Here is a 21,000-nt window from a genome sequence, read left to right as displayed (position 1 = left end):
TACTGTTCCAGTGGATTAATTAGCCCTTGATTTGAGACCTGAGAATGGACTCCACCCATCTCAAGAGAAGCTATTTTAAATCTGAGGAGGTATGGTCCTAGTTACAGGGAGTTGAAGGACAAAGGCTTTTCCAATATTCAATTCTACTTCTAAAGACATGAGACACACTTTTAGAAGAAAAGCTCTGCATTTAAGTGATTAGGGTTATTGATACTTGTAGAGAATGTGATTTTAGAAGACTTTTGCCTCAATTAAAACCACTAGGACATGTAGTAAAGGTCATGGGAACACATGGAGTCCATGAAAGTTTCTTATGCAAGTGAACAAAGGTCAACAATGGTTACCCGGAGAGGGATTGTGAAGTTTTCATACACTGTCTCTCCTGAATGTATACACTATAATCACATCATCTGGACCCAATTTATCAAAATCCAAACTACTATACAAGATGAATATACTAAAGTCACAAAGTACAGTTTAACTGTCTTTCAGGTAACAATTGGCTTTACCTTGATTCACCTTTTGTACTTTCTTTTACCTTCCCAAAGTGAGCACCTGACTCCTCCAGAATTGTACAGGCTTACTTTCCATACAGCCCCTACATTTAAAACCTTTCATTCTTATTTCAGAGAAAATAGGGAAATGCATGCTTGCTACATAATTTCCATTTCAACATCAACAGAAAATAACAGAAGGACAACGAAACATATGAGACTTACTTCAATTATATATGGGATGAATCTTTATCAGAGCTTGGAATATTCCTCTTCAGGGAACCTATTTATTTTTTTAAAGTGTGGAAAAAGTTTATTGACTTTTTTCTCCCACCACTTTCCAGAAGTCCATCTGGGGTAACCAATTTTATTTCAGTGTATGTTTGGTTGTTCCCATTTGCAACCATATTATATAAAGTTTTCTGGATTATTGCTAAAAAATAAGTCCGACTATAGACGGTGATGAGTTATAGTAGGAAATGCCAACAGCTGGCCAATAGAAGTCCACTGGCATCCTACAATGAGTTTTAACTTGCTGCACTGATGCTTTCAAGGTAGAAAAACACAGGTAAAATTCTGCCCTCAAATCGCAAGCATTGAACTCTGACGTTTTTGATAGTAGTTATAGTGCATCTTTTGCTAAAAGACCAAATAGGCCCATTATTACTAAATTGCTTACCTATAATCAAAGATGATTATAACCATTTGCTACAAAAACCCATCCTTATCATGACTTCTCTTGCAGTTTCTTAGGGTTTCATGTTTGCAGAAAGGTGAATACGTGGGGAATGTTTGTGGAATTCTTACAAGGCTTCTTTATTTACAAGAAGACTAAATTTAGTTATTAGTGAGCTGAAGGCAATCTTCCCAGAAAATCTGACCAATAATTCCAAAAAGACTTGGAATTATTGTAGCCAATAAGCCTAATTGATCCATATTTATCTTTTAAGCCCATTTTTGCATGTGGGGCAATAGAGTGGACAATGTTTAGTTGCAAATCTTGATGTAAGGAAAGGCTTATAAATCTAGTGCAGACTCTGTGTTGTTAGAATCACTAAATCAAATAAGATCCACACTTAATCTTCTCTGTATTTCATGTCAGAAGTACAGAGAATAGGGAATACAGCCCCCTGGAAGATTCTGAGAGGAAGAGAGTATTTTTGCATAGGGTTTTATCCTTCATTGTTAGATACGTATGTTGTATTTCCAAAAGACAGGAAATCTAAGGTCTAATGCAAGAACCTTAGCTTTTATATTTTTTGACCCATCTATAGAAATGTAATATAAAGATTATATATATATATATTTTTAGCTATACTCAGCTATCTGGTATTTTTTTTTAATTTTTTTTTTAACGTTTTTTATTTATTTTTGGGACAGAGAGAGACAGAGCATGAACGGGGGAGGGGCAGAGAGAGAGGGAGACACAGAATCAGAAACAGCCTCCAGGCTCTGAGCCGTCAGCCCAGAGCCCGACGCGGGGCTCGAACTCACGGACCGCGAGATCGTGACCTGGCTGAAGTCGGACGCTTAACCGACTGCGCCACCCAGGCGCCCCTATCTGGTATTTTATAATACAGATCTTCAACCTATTTGCTACTCTTCCATAGATACCAAGAGGGACCAGTTAAACTCTACTGGGTTAGCTTGGTACTGGTGTATCATTACCATGTGCTTCTTCAGGGGTGATTACACAGAAGAGGAAGGTAGGTGAGGGAAGGACAAGTGGAATGGTGGCTGCAGAAAGGATTTTCAGGGTCATGAGGCTTTCAGAGGATTTTCAGGGTCATGAGGCTTTCAGAGAAGAGCTCTAATTATCTTAATATGTCCAAGAAGGGGCCATTTGGGGAAAATAAGTATTAACTATAATTTAACCTAACATGCTGGCTCACTAGTTGTTTCATTTCCCTAAATACCTACATTGCATATAACTTACTTGCGTAAGATCTTTAAGCAACCAATAAACCCATAAAGAGCAACCAATATTGAACTAACAAAGACTGGAAGGTAGTTCGTAAGTACTAAAAGGTAATTCAATAAGTGGAAGATAGTTCTAGGCTTCAGATGCTTGGTAATGCCTCAAAAGGGAGACATGAGTGTCATGCTTTGAAAAAGAGATTTTGTGTGCATGGTTATGCTCTGAAGAAGGGCCACTCGCCTTAAAATCATTTGGTTCTAACCAAATGGTTCTAACTGCTGTTGTGGTCTTATGGTGTGCAAGTACCATCATGCTCCTGGAACCTTGCAGCACAGTCCCCAAGACTAGAAGAAGAAGATGTTCAACGTACATCTATTAGGAAGTGCTCCCGCTCTTGACCATCGGAAAGTCTACGGATGACTTACTGTTGGTTTCAAGACTCTCACAGAGTTCGCTTTTCACTTCTCCATTTGGTCTGTCATTTCCTTTTTGGATCAGTTTGCTTTGCATGGTGGCAGCTGTCACCACAGCCTTGAAGCTCCTCTTGCGTTTTTGAACATTCTGCTCTGGATGAAAAATTATAATATAAACCTTGGGCATATACAGCATGCCCAGAGACACTGAAGCACTTAAACTCATGGAGACAGTAAGTGTTGTTGTCTGGATGTACATCTGAGGGGAGGAAAAACAGAAAGAATCAATGTCGGTAAGCCTGATATAAGATAAAGCAAATAGCACAACCATTTTCTGTAATTATTCCAGCTTCTCTGGTCAGGGTACTCTAGAAGGTACTTATAGAAATTGCTCTTAATAATACTCAAACAATTCATTATCCCCCTCCCTGCAAGTATGGGTAAAGTTGTATTGTTTATGAAGCCTAATTCTTTAAAACAAACAAGCTGATGAAGTTTAGCTGCCTTATTAGATTATAATTAAACATATATAAGAAAGGGAACAAAGCCATTCTGGCCAAAGATTAACATTTTATGCTACACATCCCTTCTTCAGAGAGGTTATTATAGGGCCAAGGGGTCAAGTGTAATTCTTTTAACAACAAACTTAACCTAGAAAGTTATGGTGGAAGTGAGTGGGAGTAGAATATTCCAGAACATCACTGTTGTCCACCAGTGCTTGAATAATGCTAGCATTTGCATCTTCACATCATGACTTAATTCCAGCCATCAAACCTGATAAATCATGAGCATGCCTTAAGGGCTGATTTTTAATAGCCCCCTTAAAGTACAATTCCGGAGCGTTTCTCAATGATGGCATCATATCAAAATAAACGTGGGTGCTCTTACAAAATACATAAGACACCTTCCTCCAAGATTTAAATCTGTCCTTTGGGGTTAGCATCCTGCATTTTGAAAATTCTCCTATGTTCATTCTTTATACTTATTCCAGTGAAATTAAGTGCTCTGGTACTCTGGTAGATTCTTCTTCCTATGATCTAGAGGTCAACAAGCTGAAAAATCCAAAACTAACATCATTGCTTTTGGTTTTTTCATTACGGTATGAAAACAGACATGATAGTATTTTAATCTTTGTTTTTTTATATCTCAGGATTACTGAGTTATAACTGAAAAACAGAAACTGTGTATGTAGGGTGTACAACTTGATGTTTTGATAAACATATATACTGTGAAATGATCTTCGCAATCAAGTAATTAACATATTCATCACCTCACCAAGTTATGATTTTTTTTCTTTCATTCTTTCTTTCTAAGTTTTTGTGGTGAGGGTAGGATCTACCCTCTTAGTGAATTTCAAGTGCATACTGCAGTACTGTAAACTATAGTTGCCATGTTGCCTATTAGATGCCCAGAACTTACTCATCTTGCATAACTGAAACTGTGTGTGTTTTGACCAACATCTCTCCCCTTCCCCTCTGCCTGGCAACCACTGTTCCATCCTCTGCTTTGATGCATCTGACTATTTAATATTCTATATAAGTGGACCGTTAGTATTTGTCTTTCTGTGTCTGGCTAATTTCATGTAGCATTATGTCCTCTAGATTCATCCACATTGATGCAAATGGCAGGATTTCCTTCTTTTTAAAGAATGAATAATATTCCACTGTAGGTATATATCACATCTTTAAAAATAAAACCCTTTCATCTACTTCCGGTTTTCATGTCCTGAGCTCAAAATAGAATTTCCCCCAAATAACTTGGAATACTGAAGCCACAAAGAGGCTCTTAGAGGGCCCCTTTTTCAAAAAATGATCCTCATTAATATCTGTTCACTCTAAAAATGCCTCTGAAAATGTAAAGTTGTCATTGTATATCAGGCAATCCCCAGGAGCCAAAGTAATTGTGTCCTTTTAAATAAAAGATCAAAAAACATTTGCCTTCAAAGGCAAGTGGCTGAATCAGTACTTCTCTCAACAGATGACAAAGCTGTGAGGTAAAGAACTGTCCAAACTATGAGGAGAACTTAGGCACCAGTACTAAGAGACTATCCCTGTGTGTGAAATCACACCATGCAGCTTACTGAGTTTACTGTTCAATCCATCTACCACTAAGGTTGTCCTTTGCCTAAGATCTCATTGTGAGTATGGAATACCCTTGAACAAGGGGATATAGATGGGTTTGTTTCAAAGTTGACTTCCTCCAAGAAGTCCTCCATGACAAATCTTAATTGTAATGTTATAATTTTTTCTTCCTTTTCTTTAAAAAAATGTTTTTAATGTTTATTTTTGAGAGAGAGAGAGGGAGAGGGAGAGAGACAGAGAGTGTGAGATGGGGAGGGGCAGAGAGAAAGGGAGACAGAATCTGAAACAGGCTCCAGGCTTCCAGGTCCAAACCCACGGACTGTGAGATCATGACCTGAGCTGAAGTTGGACGCTTAACCAACTGAGCCACCCGGGCGCCCCTATAATATTTGCTTATTTTACTTCAAAGCATTAGTGCGTTGAAAAATGAATAAAATGGAACACTTACTAATGCATAACTATGTAATTATAACTATGTGATTTATGTGAACTTTGTAGGAAATTATATGAAATGCATAACTAGGGTATAAACTTCCTTAGAGACTGTAGCCTACATTTTTCCCCTTATAAACCTCTAAGAAATTATACAAGATTCCACACACAAAAGTTCCTGAGAAACTTCTCATTGTTCTTAGGTACATAACCTGATTAAGAAGATCGGGTTTATACAAGATCTGATTTACACAAATCATACAGAATATGCCTTCCAAATTTTCCCACTCCATCAAATGGACATCAGCCATGGCTACAACCCATGGTTGAAGACCTTTTAAGTAAAAAACTCAGAGTGATGGGATGAATCCAGATTCTAGGTTGGGCTCATACACATCAGCCTCAATAGAGACGTGATTCAAATACATTCTTCAGCAAAGTGATAAATTACTATACTTCATGACCTCTCTTGCCAATAAGTGAAATCCCATGTTAAATTTGAGATCCCAAAGATCTACTACAATCAAGAAGGTCCTAATAAAATGTGGATATTTGCCTTCAAACCTCATAAATTTCCCTATGCTTTGCCACCTACTTTTTTTTTTTTAATTTATTTTTGAGGGGCGCCTGGGTGGTGCAGTCAGTTAAGCGTCCGACTTCAGCCAGGTCACGATCTCGCGGTCCGTGAGTTCGAGCCCCGCGTTGGGCTCTGGGCTGATGGCTCAGAGCCTGGAGCCTGTTTCCGATTCTGTGTCTCCCTCTCTCTCTGCCCCTCCCCTGTTCATGCTGTCTCTCTCTGTCCCAAAAATAAATAAACGTTGAAAAAAAAAATTTAAAAAAAAATTTATTTTTGAGTGACACAGAGAGACAGAGCACAAGCAGGGAAGGGGCAGAGAGAGAGGGAGACATAGAATCCAAAGCAGTGCTTTGCCACCTACTTTTAAGCAACTTATCATTTTCAATACTCTTGAACTTCAAAATGTTGGTTAATCCTCTCTAAATTTCTACTTATTCTCCAGTTAGCATTGCTTCAAAAAGCCTATACAGAAAATAGGCTATATAGAGAGGACATAAAAATAGGGAAACTATATCGCCAAATACAAACCACAGACATAAATATCCCAAAGCCACTTAAATAGGTAACCATCAAGTTTTGTGCCAGTTGGACCCTGCCAACTCAATTTAGCTTAAAAAAATAAACAAGAAACCAACAAAAAACCCCTAGAGGTCAAACAGACATGAAATGATGAGAATACTCACACTGATAAGCTGGAATCTTTTAACATGTCTTACTATGTTGGTCTTACTAAAATGTATACTACTAGCCTAAATAATACATAAATACGAAAGCGTTGTAAATTTTCTCTGCTACCATACATATAAATGGTAATTTTCTTCCTTTATTCAGAATGATTTCTATAATACAGAATAAATTTAATCTTGCTAAATATTAGTCAGGAAGAAGATTCTGGATGTTAGTTTCCATACTGAATATATTACTGCAGTCTATCCTTTTAGCAAACCAAAATTCTTAGTGTCCAAGCTCTCTATCAGACACTGCGCTTTGAAATTACACCAGAATGCTGATCTTACTTATGTTCTCTCTTAAAACAGCTTCTAGGGGCGCCTGGGTGGCGCAGTCGGTTAAGCGTCCGACTTCAGCCAGGTCACGATCTCGCGGTCCGAGAGTTCGAGCCCCACGTCGGACTCTGGGCTGATGGCTCAGAGCCTGGAGCCTGTTTCCGATTCTGTGTCTCCCTCTCTCTCTGCCCCTCCCCTGTTCATGCTGTCTCTCTCTGTCCCAAAAATAAATAAAAGTTGAAAAAAAAAATTAAAAAAAAAAACAGCTTCTGAAAAATTTTAATGTGAGTTTACTACAGAAAAAGCATCTATACAAAACTGTACTCTAAAATCCACAACATTACAGTGGCCTACCATTTGTTACAGCTCATTGCACTGTGAGTAAACTGTTTTTGAACTTCATCTTTGAGTATTTAATGAAATGAAAACATCAAATATACATAACCCAAAGCAACAACAGCAAAACACACAAAGAAATAAAAATGCCACCTGCTCTCATTCTAGAGAAACTCGATCTTCAACAGCATGGGTTATTGGATTCCAAATATCTACCATATTTAAGAAGCAATGGAGAAATTAGATTATAATATTGGAAATGAGCATTTGATTCCAAAAAACTCCTAGATTTCTGTATAGCTATAGAAAATTCTAATTATCTGAGCCATGTAAGAAAGGAAGACCACCACTTACAGTTTTTGTCCTTGTTTTTAAGATAAAGACATTTACAGAAAACTCTGGAGTTGCCTTGTGGGTGGGAAAAGCTGCAAGTCAGTCGACCAGGTGACCATCCAAACTCTAATATAACTTCCCTGACAATTGGACAGCTGTGTGATCTTATTTTCCTCTCTGACCTTTAATTTCTTACCTATGAAGTTGGGGGGGGGGGGGAATGATACTTTTCTCATAGAAGGGTTACAGTGTGGAACGACATAATCTTTACAAAATGTCTCAAAGGTGCAAAATAGCAGCAGCTGAACAAAGATCATTTACCCTACAACTTTGAATCTAATAGGACATTGACAAAGCATCCTTCCAGGTATACAGGATAAGAGAGGGGCCTGTGAGTCAGTTATCCAAAGCAGTTTTGTTTAGTGAATAGTTGACAGCTATGCTTTAACTATATAATGTCAAGGAAAAGGCTTTTGTAATCTTACTTCAAAGCAGGCAGAATAAAATTTTGCCCAAAAGTCAACTCTATTTGCTGATGCCAAGGCCATATTCACTGTCTGTGCTACAGTCTTAGAATAACACACTGTCTCCCTGTATCAAAGTTACAGCTCGCCAGAAAGCAGAAGGGAACAATGTTAACTTTCTATAACCAACATAAATCCATTGAGAGATGCTGACAATGGTACGGGATATGTTAATGTAGCCTTCTTTTTTCCAACTTTTTTCTATGCCCCACCTTCTGCCCCCTGTCACTCCAAAATATTAATACCTGGAGGAAAGGGAGTGTCTTTCTGTTACATCCACTGATAGCCTGTCATTTCCTCTGCCTCCACACCCCATGGACATTTTGAACCTGAAAGAGTCAGATGAACTGAAGCAGATTTAAATGATCTCAGGATAAGCCAGGGAGAACTGGTACAATGGGGCACAGTAACATGACACCTTTTTCTGGGACCTAGTATAGTAACTCTTCATTCTCTAAAGGGGTCATTTGTGCACATGCAGTGTCTACTGAATGTAGGTCATGGCCTGGAATTATTAGCAACCCTAGGAAAAATTGAGGAGGGAGGGGATTATATTACTTCAAGAAAAAGGTCAGTCTTCTGCCTGCACACAGAACTCCATAGACTCAGATATCCCACCTGGTATGTTTTGAACCCCTTAGCAACTAAGGTGACTTAAAACCCAAGGCAAGTTTGTGCCATGTGATAAGAAACAAATTCATTATTTATTCCTGAATATTTCTGCCTTGGGATGGTTTAATTTCACTTTTTGCTACAGTCGGCCAGATTCTACTTGGCTGCTTTGTACACAGTCTGACCAGTTAGGAAGATATGTTAACACTAAAAACCTGCCTTTCTCTGCTTTTGTTATCTTCTCCCTCATCCACTCACCCCCTCCAGAGTGCACCTGAATCCAGAAATGGATTTTCTGGTGGCACCTGGGTGGTTCAGTCATTTAAGTGTCCAACTCTTGATTTCAGCTTATTAGGTCATGTTCCGAGCCCTGCGTCTGGCTCTGTGCTGACAGTACAGAGCCTGCTTGGGATTCTCTTTCTCCCTGTCTTTCTGTCCCTCCCCCACACTCTCTCTCTCTCACAAAATAAATAAACATTTTTAAAAAATGGATTTTCTTCTGCTGAAAAGCAAGGCTTCAGTCAATGGATCTCAAAGTCTCATTACTGAAAGTTATTTAAAAAGAATTTTTAGGGGCACCTGGGTAGTTCAGTCAGTTAAGTGTCCTCTTGATCTCGGCTCAGGTCATGATCTCACAGTTTGTGAGATTGAGCCCCATGTGGGGCTCTGCACTAATAGGATGGAGCCTGCTCGTGATTCTGTCTTCCTCTCCCAAACCCTCCCTGGCTCATTCTCATTCTCTCTCTCTCTCTCTCTCTCAAATAATAAATAAACTTAAAAATATTTAAAAAAGTTTTTAAACAGGCAAATTTACAAAGAATTTTGTAAAAGTTTGCCTTGTGGTGGTAAAAGCCCTAAATCAACCAATCCATGCAACATCCAAACACTAGTAACACTGCCCTGGCAACCGGGCACAGCAAGTGCCAGAGACAAGAATTCAACTCTTCTGGCTGAGCTTGGATGCTGGTAAATGATCACCAGCCTCTATCAAACATTTTACCATTGTTTCTGTTCTGTTTAGTTCAAATACCTTGCTGGTTTCTTCTATTCAGCCAATTCTGAGGGATCTTTCTCGTCTGTGTCATTTTTATATTGACACCCCAGACCTCAGTCCTTAGGTATCTCTTTCTGTCTCTCTCCACATTGCTCTATTGATCATCATATTTGGCATTATGACCTTAAACCAGGACTGGCTTCCTGACTGTACCACCTGCATGCAAGCCTCTTCACTCAGAAGTCCCTTCATACTTGATTTCATGCTCTGCTGTCACTGTTTTGAAATTCTTAATAATCTTTGAACAAGTAGACCTGCATTTTCAAATTTTACCAGGTCCTACAAGTAATATAGGTAGCTCTGCCTTAACAAACCACTTACGTACTGATGAATTCCAGGATTCTCTCAGGAAATCTAATTGCCTTCTGGGTCCTCCCCTTGGATATCTGATGTATACATAAAACTAACAAGCATCCGAACCCATCCTAAACCTGCTTTTTGGGTCATGAATTAATCCAGGGGATTCCATCATGAATTTTCCAAGGGACAAAGCCCTTGAAATTGTTCCTGACTCGTCTTATACACTCTTACTCTACCTATGAAGAATTCTATTGATTCCATTTTCAAAATTTGTTCAGAAAGGTCATTTTCTATTACTCCCACTGCAAGTCCATTGGTCCTAGCCAAACCCATGTCTTATTTGGATTATCACTAGAGCTGTCCTGTTGACTTCTCTTATTCTCTTGCTCTCTTCCATCTGATCATTGGATTGATCTTAACACAGCAGACAGAATAATCCCATTATTCACAAGTCAGGTTAAGTCACCCTACTCTCAAAACTTCATGATGACTTCCCATTGATGGTGTGCCTACAATGGCCTACAAGTTCCTCTGAACAGACCTGGCTTTACTTTTTCCCTCATGCATTCTCTTCCCACCATTCTGGCCTCCTGGCTGATCCTGGAACATACCAACCATGCTTTTGCTTTGGGTTTTTACATTTGAAGACTTGCTCTTTCATTTACTTTAGGTCTTTCCTGAACTGTTCCTTCCAGTGACAAGTTTTCTAAACACTGGTAAATACTATAACTCCCACCCTCCACCAGATATCCCCAGCTTTATTTTACTTCTCAGAATCTAACATTTTCTAGCACAAAAGTCTCTATATTTTACTAATTTAATTTATGTATTGTCTGTTTCCCTTAATTAGAACAAAAATTACATGAGTACAAGGATTTTTACCCATTTTGTTCACTGTATAAACTCAATACCAAGAACACTTGGTTGGCATACTTTTGCATATTCTTACTCTTGATTTTGGCAGTTAAAGGAAACAACTAATGTAGTTTCAAGAAGGGATCAGTAAATCAGATTTGAAATCTGGAAAATGGAAAATTTGAGGGTTCCATCCCCTCTCAAATCAACATCTAGGCTGGGACGGCAACTCTTGGATGGTTCTTTTAAACTGTAAGTATGACAATATTGTTCTCAACAACAGACAATATAAATTAAAAGTCAGTGGTCTACATCTGGGAATATGAGAACTCTGGATTCAGCTCTGGATCCCTCTCCCATGTAAAACATTATAACTGAGGGTAATTCACTCCCAGGATTTATAAGCTTCCATAGACCTAACTTATAGGAGACAATGGATATAAAATATTGGCACAACACCCAGCATATAGTATCAATAAGCTATGCCTATTATTGTCATAACTTAACCTTGACCCTGTCCTCCATTCATCCTCCTCCATTCCTCACACAGTAAGATTTAACAGTACTGCTCTCTCAAAATTAGCTTCACAATTTTTAACCTTTTGAATAAAGAACACACACATGTACACACACAAGATACAGGCATAAAATACCTATTCATATGGAAATATGCCTATGCTTGTGGTAAACTCTAGGGTCAGCACATTCAAAGACTCATAGTCTAGCTTCATTCTGAGAAAAAGCACCATCCTGAGTTGTTGTGCTTCTCCTGTCAGGTAGAAATCAGTGTTGCTGACCCACCCACAAGTCAGAGACATTACCCTGTGTTTTCATTAGAGGAAAGGAACATGGGTTTGCTCTGACCCATTTGTAGTCTCTCATCACATCCCCTTTTGGTCCTGACACATGTTAAAATCACGAGTCAAATCAAAGGGCAAAGCCTCTGGATGCAGAACTGAGTTGGTTCACACGTGAGGTCTGAATCCTTAACCTTGGACTTATTGGGAATGGTGGGAACGAGATGCACAGAATAATAAAGCGTCAACCAATAAGTAATAGATTAGCTCTGCCAAGGGTAGAAAAGGACAAGTGGAAGGAAACTCATGATCCTCTAAAGAGGAAGAACAGATATTGGATTTATAATGAGTGTTTATAATTAAATATACATGATATTTAATATTGGGTTAGTAAATACAGTAATTTATTCTTTATTAAAGTCTGATAGACATGTTATAACGTAGATGTTTTCAAGTAGAGTGTTATTAAATAAAGTGTAGTCTTTAATCTTCAATTATTCTACATAGTATTATTCATAGAAACATAATAAAAATAATTTCTCAAACAATGATGTTGCATTTTCTACTGTGATATATGCAAATGAATATGAGGCATCTACTTGTTGTGTGTTTATTGGCTTCTCTTTTACAGGGATTTTTCTCTATATTTCCCTCCATGGACTCCTGTTTTCATGCTGCCTTTTATCGTTTAGCCTTTTATCATTTTGCAACAGCATGATCAGAACTGAGAGTAAGAGTAAGGGAGATACCTTTAATTATAATGATTTGAACAGTATCTATTTGAACAAATACAAATATAATAAATATAATATTAACAAATAAACAACAGTTTAAAACTCTTTAGAAAGAAGGGACAGGAAACAATTACTGCAAGAACAAACTTTATCTATGAACTATATAATCACACACACACACACACACAGACACACACACACACACACACACATATATATGTTAATCCTTTGCTGGAATTTAAATTATAGGAGAAATTTATTATTTAGGTTGCATTACTGAAGGAAGTTTGGTAACAGTATGGAAGTGGTTCAACTATAATTTTGTAAAAGGTGCTAAATCTTGGTTCAACTAGATACTTCCCATATAACCTTTTATAAAGCCAAAAGAATTAAATCAGTACCTCAGTGCAGGAACTTTTGTGAAGACATAAGATATTATAGAAATACTATTGTTTTTTCCTAGTGATATTAATATAGTAACTAAGAACCAAGAGGAATGGTGTTATGGCTGAATTGTGTCCTCCCCAAAATTCATTTGTCAAATTCCTAACCTTAAGTGATTGTATTTGGAGATAGAATCTTTAAAGAGGTAATTAAGTTAAAATGAGGTCTTCAGGGTGGACCCCAATTCAATCTGACTGGTGTCCTTATAAGAAGAAGAGATAAGGACACACAAATCACACCAGGGATGTGTGTGCACAGAGGAAAAGAGCAACTGAGGACACGGAAAGAAGGTGGCCATCTGAAAGCCCCTGACAGGCCTCAGAAGAAACCAGGACTGTTGACACTTTGATCTGTGACTTCTAGTCTCCAGATCTATGAGAAAATAAATTTATATTAAGCACCCCAGTCTACGGTACTTTGTTATGGGAGCCCTAGCATGTTAACACAAGTGGAGAATTAATATCACTCAAAGAGTTCTAAAAGTTCTGTCATTATAATTAGTTTGTGCTTAAACATACTAATAACATCTCAAAGATTTCTGGTGATTAAACAGGTTAATTTAGGAACTACACAACAATTACAACCACAATAGCTATTAGTTGTTGAGGATAAGATATCAGCATTATGCCAAATATTTTATGCCTATTACTCCCTCACAATAATTTTATTAATTCAAGAGTGGGTCTATTTTGGAGAACTTAAATACTATTATCAAAGTCACACAACTCATGAAGATAAAGCTGAGGCTTAAACTGAGGTTTGTCTCACTTGAAAGCCCATATCCTCACCACACACAATGGCTCCGATCAATACACAGAGATGTGAAAGAGCAGGAATAATATGGTTTGAATCTTCACCACATCAAATCAGAAAATCATCCTTTTTCTAATAGAGTTGGGCCAAATTTCTTAAAAATTAAGAAACTCCATTAAAGCACTTGACTTAATACCTAACTGAACATTTAGAGGTGTGTGTGTGTTTTTTTTTAAGACTGCTATTATCAGCCAGCTACTTTCCTCATAAGAAACTTCACTGCTGATCCTAGAAGAGCTCTTTCTTATGATTAGATCTTGTTGAACTTAACAGAACCATCAAGCTGGAAATATGAACCAAAAGAGCTGGATTAATTAATCTTTTTAAAGAGTTTGCAGTGGCCAGAGCAGAGAAGTAGCTGTTGGAACCACGACCACCAAAAGGGACAAGGATTCCCTTCCATCAGGAGACAATTGCAACCCACTGTTCCGGCACAGACACCACTCCATCTCACAGCCACCAGACACAGGCTACGGACAACACAGTAGTCAGACAACTGGGAATCAGTTGTACAGAAGAACAGACAGACAAGAATTAGAAATTTTTAAGGAGAACCAACACTATGAAAAAGAAGCATCAAGCTCCACAAACAGAATAATAAACACCCAAGGAAATAGATTCGATAGAGTTAATACAAGAACAGTTTAGAAGTAAAAATAATTATCCTTAAAAAGTTTTGAAAGAATAATGTATCCAGAAAAAGTATCAAATCAATATCATAAAAGTTAACATTTTTGTCATTAAAATTAAAATTTCTATAGGTGAAGGACTTCTGATTCTGATTATGAAGGAGCAGCTATAATCAAACCAAGCCACTCACTAAGAATAACTATAGAAGAATCATAAAGTTAAAAAAAATAAGAAAGAATATGTTTGGAGGCATCAGAGAAGAACCAAGGCAGCCAGGACTCAAGGGGCCAAGATCCTAGGAAGTAAAAAAAAACAAAACACCACAAACCTTGATGTGAGCCAGGAATTCTCCACTGCTTTTATCCATAAGAAATGTGCTGATTCAATGTATGAGTGTTCGAGGGCAGAAATCTTTAGAAAGACCTTTCAGCAGTCTCATGGGGCTGGGGAGACAAAAACTGGAATTCAGGGTTACCAATGCAGCCAGACTTGAGCACCCAAGACTCCAGGGTACCACAGAGAGATGAACCTGATATTTTACACCGATTTTTTTCTTGAGACTTTGCTGAACCCCAACAGGCTAAAAAAATCAAACATAATTCAGATTCAGAGGCTAAAAAGCTAAACAGACTATGCAACCTTATCATGGTGCAAGGGAAATAAAAGTTGGAATTCAAGTCCATTAATTAGGATGGGTAATCATGAGCATCCTGGACTTTTAGCTAATATATCTGAGCAGATATCTTCCAGGATAAAAGAAAAATAAAAAATAGACAAACCCATAGAAAGACCAAAACGTAGCCTCAAATTATCCTGGTCCCAGATTATAACAAGGTGAAATGCTTCTATTTTAATTGCTGACTAATAAAGAGTTGAAGCTTCTCTGGAAGAAAAAGAAATCTGTAACATCTACATTGTTTTTAATGCAGAGAGTCAGGTATTCATTTAAAGATTACCAACCAGGCATGCCAGGATACAGGAAGAAATGACCAAAACCAAGGGGGAAAAAAATCTCAGAAGGTAGTAATGATGCCACAGGTGATCTAGATACTAAACTTCTCAGACAAAAGTTTACAAAAACTTGAACATAAATATATTGAAAGCAACACATAACTGGAATATGTATATTTAAAAACTGAAATATATACATATGTATTTTAAGAGTCAAAGAATGATGGGACTTTAAAACGTAATAATTGAATTTTATAGATGAGTTTAACAATGGGTCACATACAGTAGAGAACATGACTAGTGAACTGAAAGATAGCTCAGTGAAAATGTCCATATTGAAGCAAAGAGGTTATAATTAAAATTTTAAAATACAGAAAACATTATTAGAGATATATAAAAGAAGATACAAAATTTGAATGTAGATGAATTTGGGGTCCCAGAAAAGAGAGATATAGTAGGTAAAAAGAAAAAAACTTAAAGAGATAATGGTCAAGAATTTTTCAAAGACTAACAAAAGATAGTCTATTAAATTGCACAGAGGAAATTTACCACAGGACCATATTCTGGGTAGTCTTTTAACAAATTTTAAAGTTTTGATACAGAGTATGTTAATCTGACTAACATGGAATTAGGGTAAAAGAAGAATTAGGGCAGAGATAAATAACAAAAGATACAAGAAAAGCACCAAATGATTGCAAATTAAACAACACATTTCAAAATCACTTGTAGGTCAAAGAAGAACATACGCTGAAAATTAGAAAATATTTTGCACTGAATAATAATGACAATGCAACATATCAAAAGTTGTGAGATACAGCTAAAGCAGACTTAATATATATTAGAAACGGAGACATGAATAGACACTTTCCCAAAGGAGGCATCTAGATGGCTAACAGACACATGAAAAGATGTTCAACATCACTCATCAGAGAAATACAAATCAAAACTACAGTGAGATACCACCTCACACCTGTCAGAATGGCTAAAATTAACAACTCAGGCAACAACAGATGTTGGTGAGGATACAGGGAAAGAGGAACACTTCAGCACTATTGGTGGGAATGCAAACTGATGCAGCCACTCTGGAGGTTCGTCAAAAGATTAAAAATAAGACTACCCTCCAACCCAGCCATTGCACTACTAGGTATCTGGATAGAGGAGTGCTGATTCGAAGGGGCACATGCATCCTAATATTTATAGCAGTACTATTGACAATAGCCAAATTATGGAAAGAGCCCAAATTTCCATCAACTGATGAATGGATAAAGAAGATGTGATACACACACACACACACACACACACACACACACACACACCAAGTGGAATACCACTCAGCAATCAAAAAGAATGAATCTTGCCATTTGCAATGGCATGGATAGAACTAGAGTGTATCATGCTAAGTGAAATAAGTCAGTCAGAGAAAGGCAAATATCATATTCATTCATATGTGGAATTTAAGAACCACAACAGATGAACATAGGGGAAGGAAGAAAAAATAGGATAAAAACAGAGAGAGAGGCAAATCATATCTTGTGATAGGTAGTGCCTAAGAATTTAGGAAGTGCAGTCCCTTTCAGATTAGAGATCCAAGTTCTCAGGAAATGTAGTGGCAGAAACAGTTTTCCTGATATCCCATATCCTCTTCTAATCTATTGTGTCTCCCTGCTTTTTGGAAAGGAGGAAAATGGTGATGAGCACCCTTCTCCAGAGAGCTGAAGAGACTAATTACAGTTGCAGAGCAGGGTCTTCACTCACCCCTTATCCATGGACTGGATCTGAAGAGCCTGAATATTTTTTTTAATTTTTTTAACGTTTATTTATTTTTGAGACAGAGAGAGACAGAGTATGAATGGGGGAGGGGCAGAGAGAGAGGGAGACACAGAATCAGAAGCAGGCTCCAGGCTCTGAGCCATCAGCCCAGAGCCCGACACGGGGCTCGAACTCACGGACTGCGAGATCTTGACCTGAGCTGAAGTCGGACGCTTAACCGACTGAGCCACCCAGGCGCCCCATGAAGAGCCTGAATATTAAGATTGGCTGCTTTACTAAGATGAGCCTTAAGATAGGTGAGTTGGGGAAAGGATAAATATAGCCCTCTCTGAAAGGTTATGACTCCATATGGGACTTAGCCTCAAAGACTCAAAACCTTCCCTGTGTCCCAAGCTCTGATGAATGGCATCTTCCATAACTCTGGGATGATGGCTTCTCTGCTCCAGCAATATTTTTGCCTACTTTTGTCATGTACATGTCCAATGCCTATGTTCTGTTTGTTCTGACTTCATCATATCACCATTTCTGGGACGATCCAGAGAGGAGTGTCTTTCAGTGTAAGGAAATCTTGTTCCTAGAACTGACGCCTCCAGAAGACACAGATGAATGTCAAAGTAGCCAGATTTCCTTTCTTCTTTTCTTTTCTTTTCTTTTCTTTTCTTTTCTTTTTTCTTTTTCTTTTTTTTCTTTTCTTTTTTGAGAGCGAGAGAGAGGGCACAAGTGAACGAATGGCAGAGAGAGAGAGAGAGAGAGAGAGAAGTGGGGCTCACCCAGGGCTCATGCTCACCTGATGCAAGGCTTGTACTCATCTGGAGTGGGGCATGAGCTCACCCGAAGCAGGGCTCAAGCTTACCCAAAGCAGGACTTGAACTCACCAACTATGAGATCATGACCTGAGCAGAAGTCAGATGCTTAACAAGGAGCCACCCAGGTGTCCTAGACAGATTTCTATGGAGGAAATACTTCAGATCTAATATTGTTTTATACTTTGTATTACTGCCTATCATGCCTGACACAGACACGTGGATCTGCCTGAATGCCAGCAATGGCAGAAGCATTCAGGAAAACCAGAACTTTACCAATACATATGGTGACCTCCCCAAGTCTTCATGCCTAGCCATGGTGAAGTCATGCTACTAATATCAGACCAGTGATCTGCTTCACTGTGTACTGAGCACACAAATTGGCACTAAGTACCTCATGTTGGAAGCTCAGTCATTTGTAGTGATGACAGCTTTCAGGAAAAGAGAATTATTTCAAATGGGTCTCAGACATCGACCCGCCCAGCAATCACAGCCTAAAGAAGTTGTGGCTATCAAATAACAACCAGTGAAAGGTGGAGAATGTTTTCAGAAGGCTTACACTTTTCTATCACAGTTAAAAGTTCCTCTTCCTACAGATTATTCCATAAACTCTATGGTGTGAAAGAGAGCTTGGTTGTTCTACAATCCCATTAAAGCTGAAAAACCTTGTCCAGCTTTAGCAGAGGCATATACTTAGAATGAAGTTTCTAGAAACTAACTCAAGGTCCCTTCCACAGTAGTTTCAACCAGCCACCAGGACTATTTCTTGACATTCATATTATCCTATGCATAGTCCTGCAAATGAGGTAAGTTAGAAGAAGAGATTGTGAAGTATGAGCTAGAACCATGAAATTTGTAGAGCATATTCTAGAGCCATCAATCCATCAGAAATCTCAAGCAGGTAACTCTCCTGGGATACTGAACCCAGAATTTATCTCAGATTTCTCCCCTTCCAGAAAGCATGGTTCCAGAAGTGGCTTCATTGATACGCTGCATGCAGATGATTCATTTTGACTCCACACAGATCAACTGAACCACTGCTTAGGTCCTGAATGGCCTGACTCACTGGCATCTAACTGAGTCTTCTCCTGGGGGCCTATGTTGCTTTGTTGAGAGTAAAATCACCAAATTACTCTTCTCGTTGTCAGTCAGCATCCAAAATGATGAGCTCTGACATTAAATATTCTGCTGAACCATCGAGCAGAATACTGGAACTTTCTTGAAACTCACTCAGCTCTTTACCCTACCCTCACCTGTAACCAACTTTACAGTGCTCTGTAATGCCATTCTCCAACAAACTGCTCCATAGCCCTAGTCTCTTCTCCCTGCCTCTACCCTGCAGCCTTCACTGAAACTTCTCTCCTCCTAAAAATAGTGTTTCTCTTCCAGTCTCTCAAGTGATGGTTGTTTTTATTTCCTTGATCCATATCCCTCAGGGAAGACAATAGGTTAGGGCATTCCATACTCCCCTTTGCTGTTTCTGGATCATTACAGACTCATCCTTTCCCTCAAATATCTTGCCTTATTAACTGTCATAACATTCAACCGTATACCCTCTCTCTTCTTGTTTCTATAGTTGCCATCATTTGCCCTCTTTCACTGATTCATTCATCCTCTTACTCTTACAAGCAATGCGGTTATTTTGGATAAATTCCACATCCATGTACATGTCTGTTCCATCCCCTGATATATTACTTAGATTATTTTCCTCATCCTCCTCCTTTGCAATGATGTTGTCCTTTACTCCATCCATCTTAGCCACTCATACTCATGATCACAGCCAGAATCTTAAATAGTCTTTTTGGTTTCTTGGAATAAAAGTTGTAAAAAACACTTGTGGCTTGGGGCGCCTGGGTGGCGCAGTCGGTTAAGCGTCCGACTTCAGCCAGGTCACGATCTCGCGGTCCGTGAGTTCGAGCCCTGCGTCAGGCTCTGGGCTGATGGCTCAGAGCCTGGAGCCTGTTTCCGATTCTGTGTCTCCCTCTCTCTCTGCCCCTCCCCCGTTCATGCTCTGTCTCTGTCCCAAAAATAAATAAACGTTGAAAAAAAAAAATTAAAAAAAAAAAAAACACTTGTGGCTTAATATATTGGTTTTGGGTAAGAGATTATTTACATTAGCCTGTATTTTTCTTTAAGTCACTCTATTTTTCACTTAGAATAAATATAGAGTTGCATTCACAGGCTTCAGTGATGTGAGCACTGTTGCCCAGGTAGGACAAGTATCTAATATCTAGAAGGGATGGGCATTTCTCATTTCTCATAATGCATGTTTCTGTAAGGAAATGGCTTGCCAGACAGCCTGTTAAGGTACCAGGATTAATGTAAATGTGTTCAGGGATCTTTTGCGATAAAACTGATTATGACTGGTTCCAAGTGTTTTAAAACCAAGGCTGTTAACTTTGATCATACGTCACCGTGATAGAATGTGGACTTTTCCAAGTGTGAAAATACCTGGATTATCCTAAATAATAAAGTACGGCAACTTGTATTTTTCTAAATAATAAAAAAGTAAACCGAGCTAATATCAAATAAAGTATGCATAGTTATAATAGCTGTTTTCTACATTATAGTGTCAACATTTTTAATTAAATATTTTATATTCAGAAAATGACTTTACATGTGTAGGTTTTTATGTTAATTACCAACAACAATATTTGCTATAGTTTTCATTGCCAAGGTCCTATTAGATGATAGATTAAATAAACTTTTATGGATGGCATAAAGACAACTGTCATATGTACCATTGTGTGTATAAAATAATACCTCAAAGACCACAAGTCAACTATAAACAGAATTTTGAAACAAACTATTTTTAAGTTGGAGGACCATCTGGAAGCTATTATTAAAACTGTGTTCCTCAGAGCAGGCATGGAGAATTACGTGGACAAATTATCCCATTGGTAAATCTGATAGACTGATTTCCAAATATGTTCAAACTATTGATGCTTCAGACTTCGGAATAACTACACCCGAGTGAAACCTTTAACTGCCATGGAGGAAACGGCTCTCAGTACTCTCTCTTTTAATGTTATAGAAAAAACAGTCCTGTACCTTTTTTTTTTTTCTTTTATTACTCTTACCAAGAAGCTTTAGGTGCAAAGTTATAAATATGGTAGCTTAACAAG

At 38.2% G+C, this 21,000-nt stretch overlaps 1 protein-coding gene across 2 annotated transcripts in view; it reads right to left on the bottom strand.

Annotated features, from left to right (window-relative positions):
* Nucleotides 1-21,000, bottom strand: part of GRM8 (glutamate metabotropic receptor 8) — a 763,463-nt gene that overhangs the window by 4,511 nt on the left and 737,952 nt on the right. Inside the window, exon 9 of one of the 2 annotated variants that reach the window (XM_086691127.1) lies at nt 2,783-3,084. In XM_086691127.1, the coding sequence (XP_086547253.1) occupies nt 2,788-3,084 (297 nt within the window). In that variant the 3' untranslated portion in view covers nt 2,783-2,787. The remainder of the gene's footprint in view (nt 1-2,782; nt 3,085-21,000) is intronic. The other variant, XM_025929777.2, reaches the window with a different exon arrangement.

Source organism: Puma concolor, chromosome A2 (assembly GCF_028749965.1).
Source record: "Puma concolor isolate L17-30 chromosome A2, mPumCon1.1.hap2, whole genome shotgun sequence".
NCBI classification, from domain to species: domain Eukaryota; kingdom Metazoa; phylum Chordata; class Mammalia; order Carnivora; family Felidae; genus Puma; species Puma concolor.
This window is presented reverse-complemented; position numbering and strand designations above follow the sequence as displayed.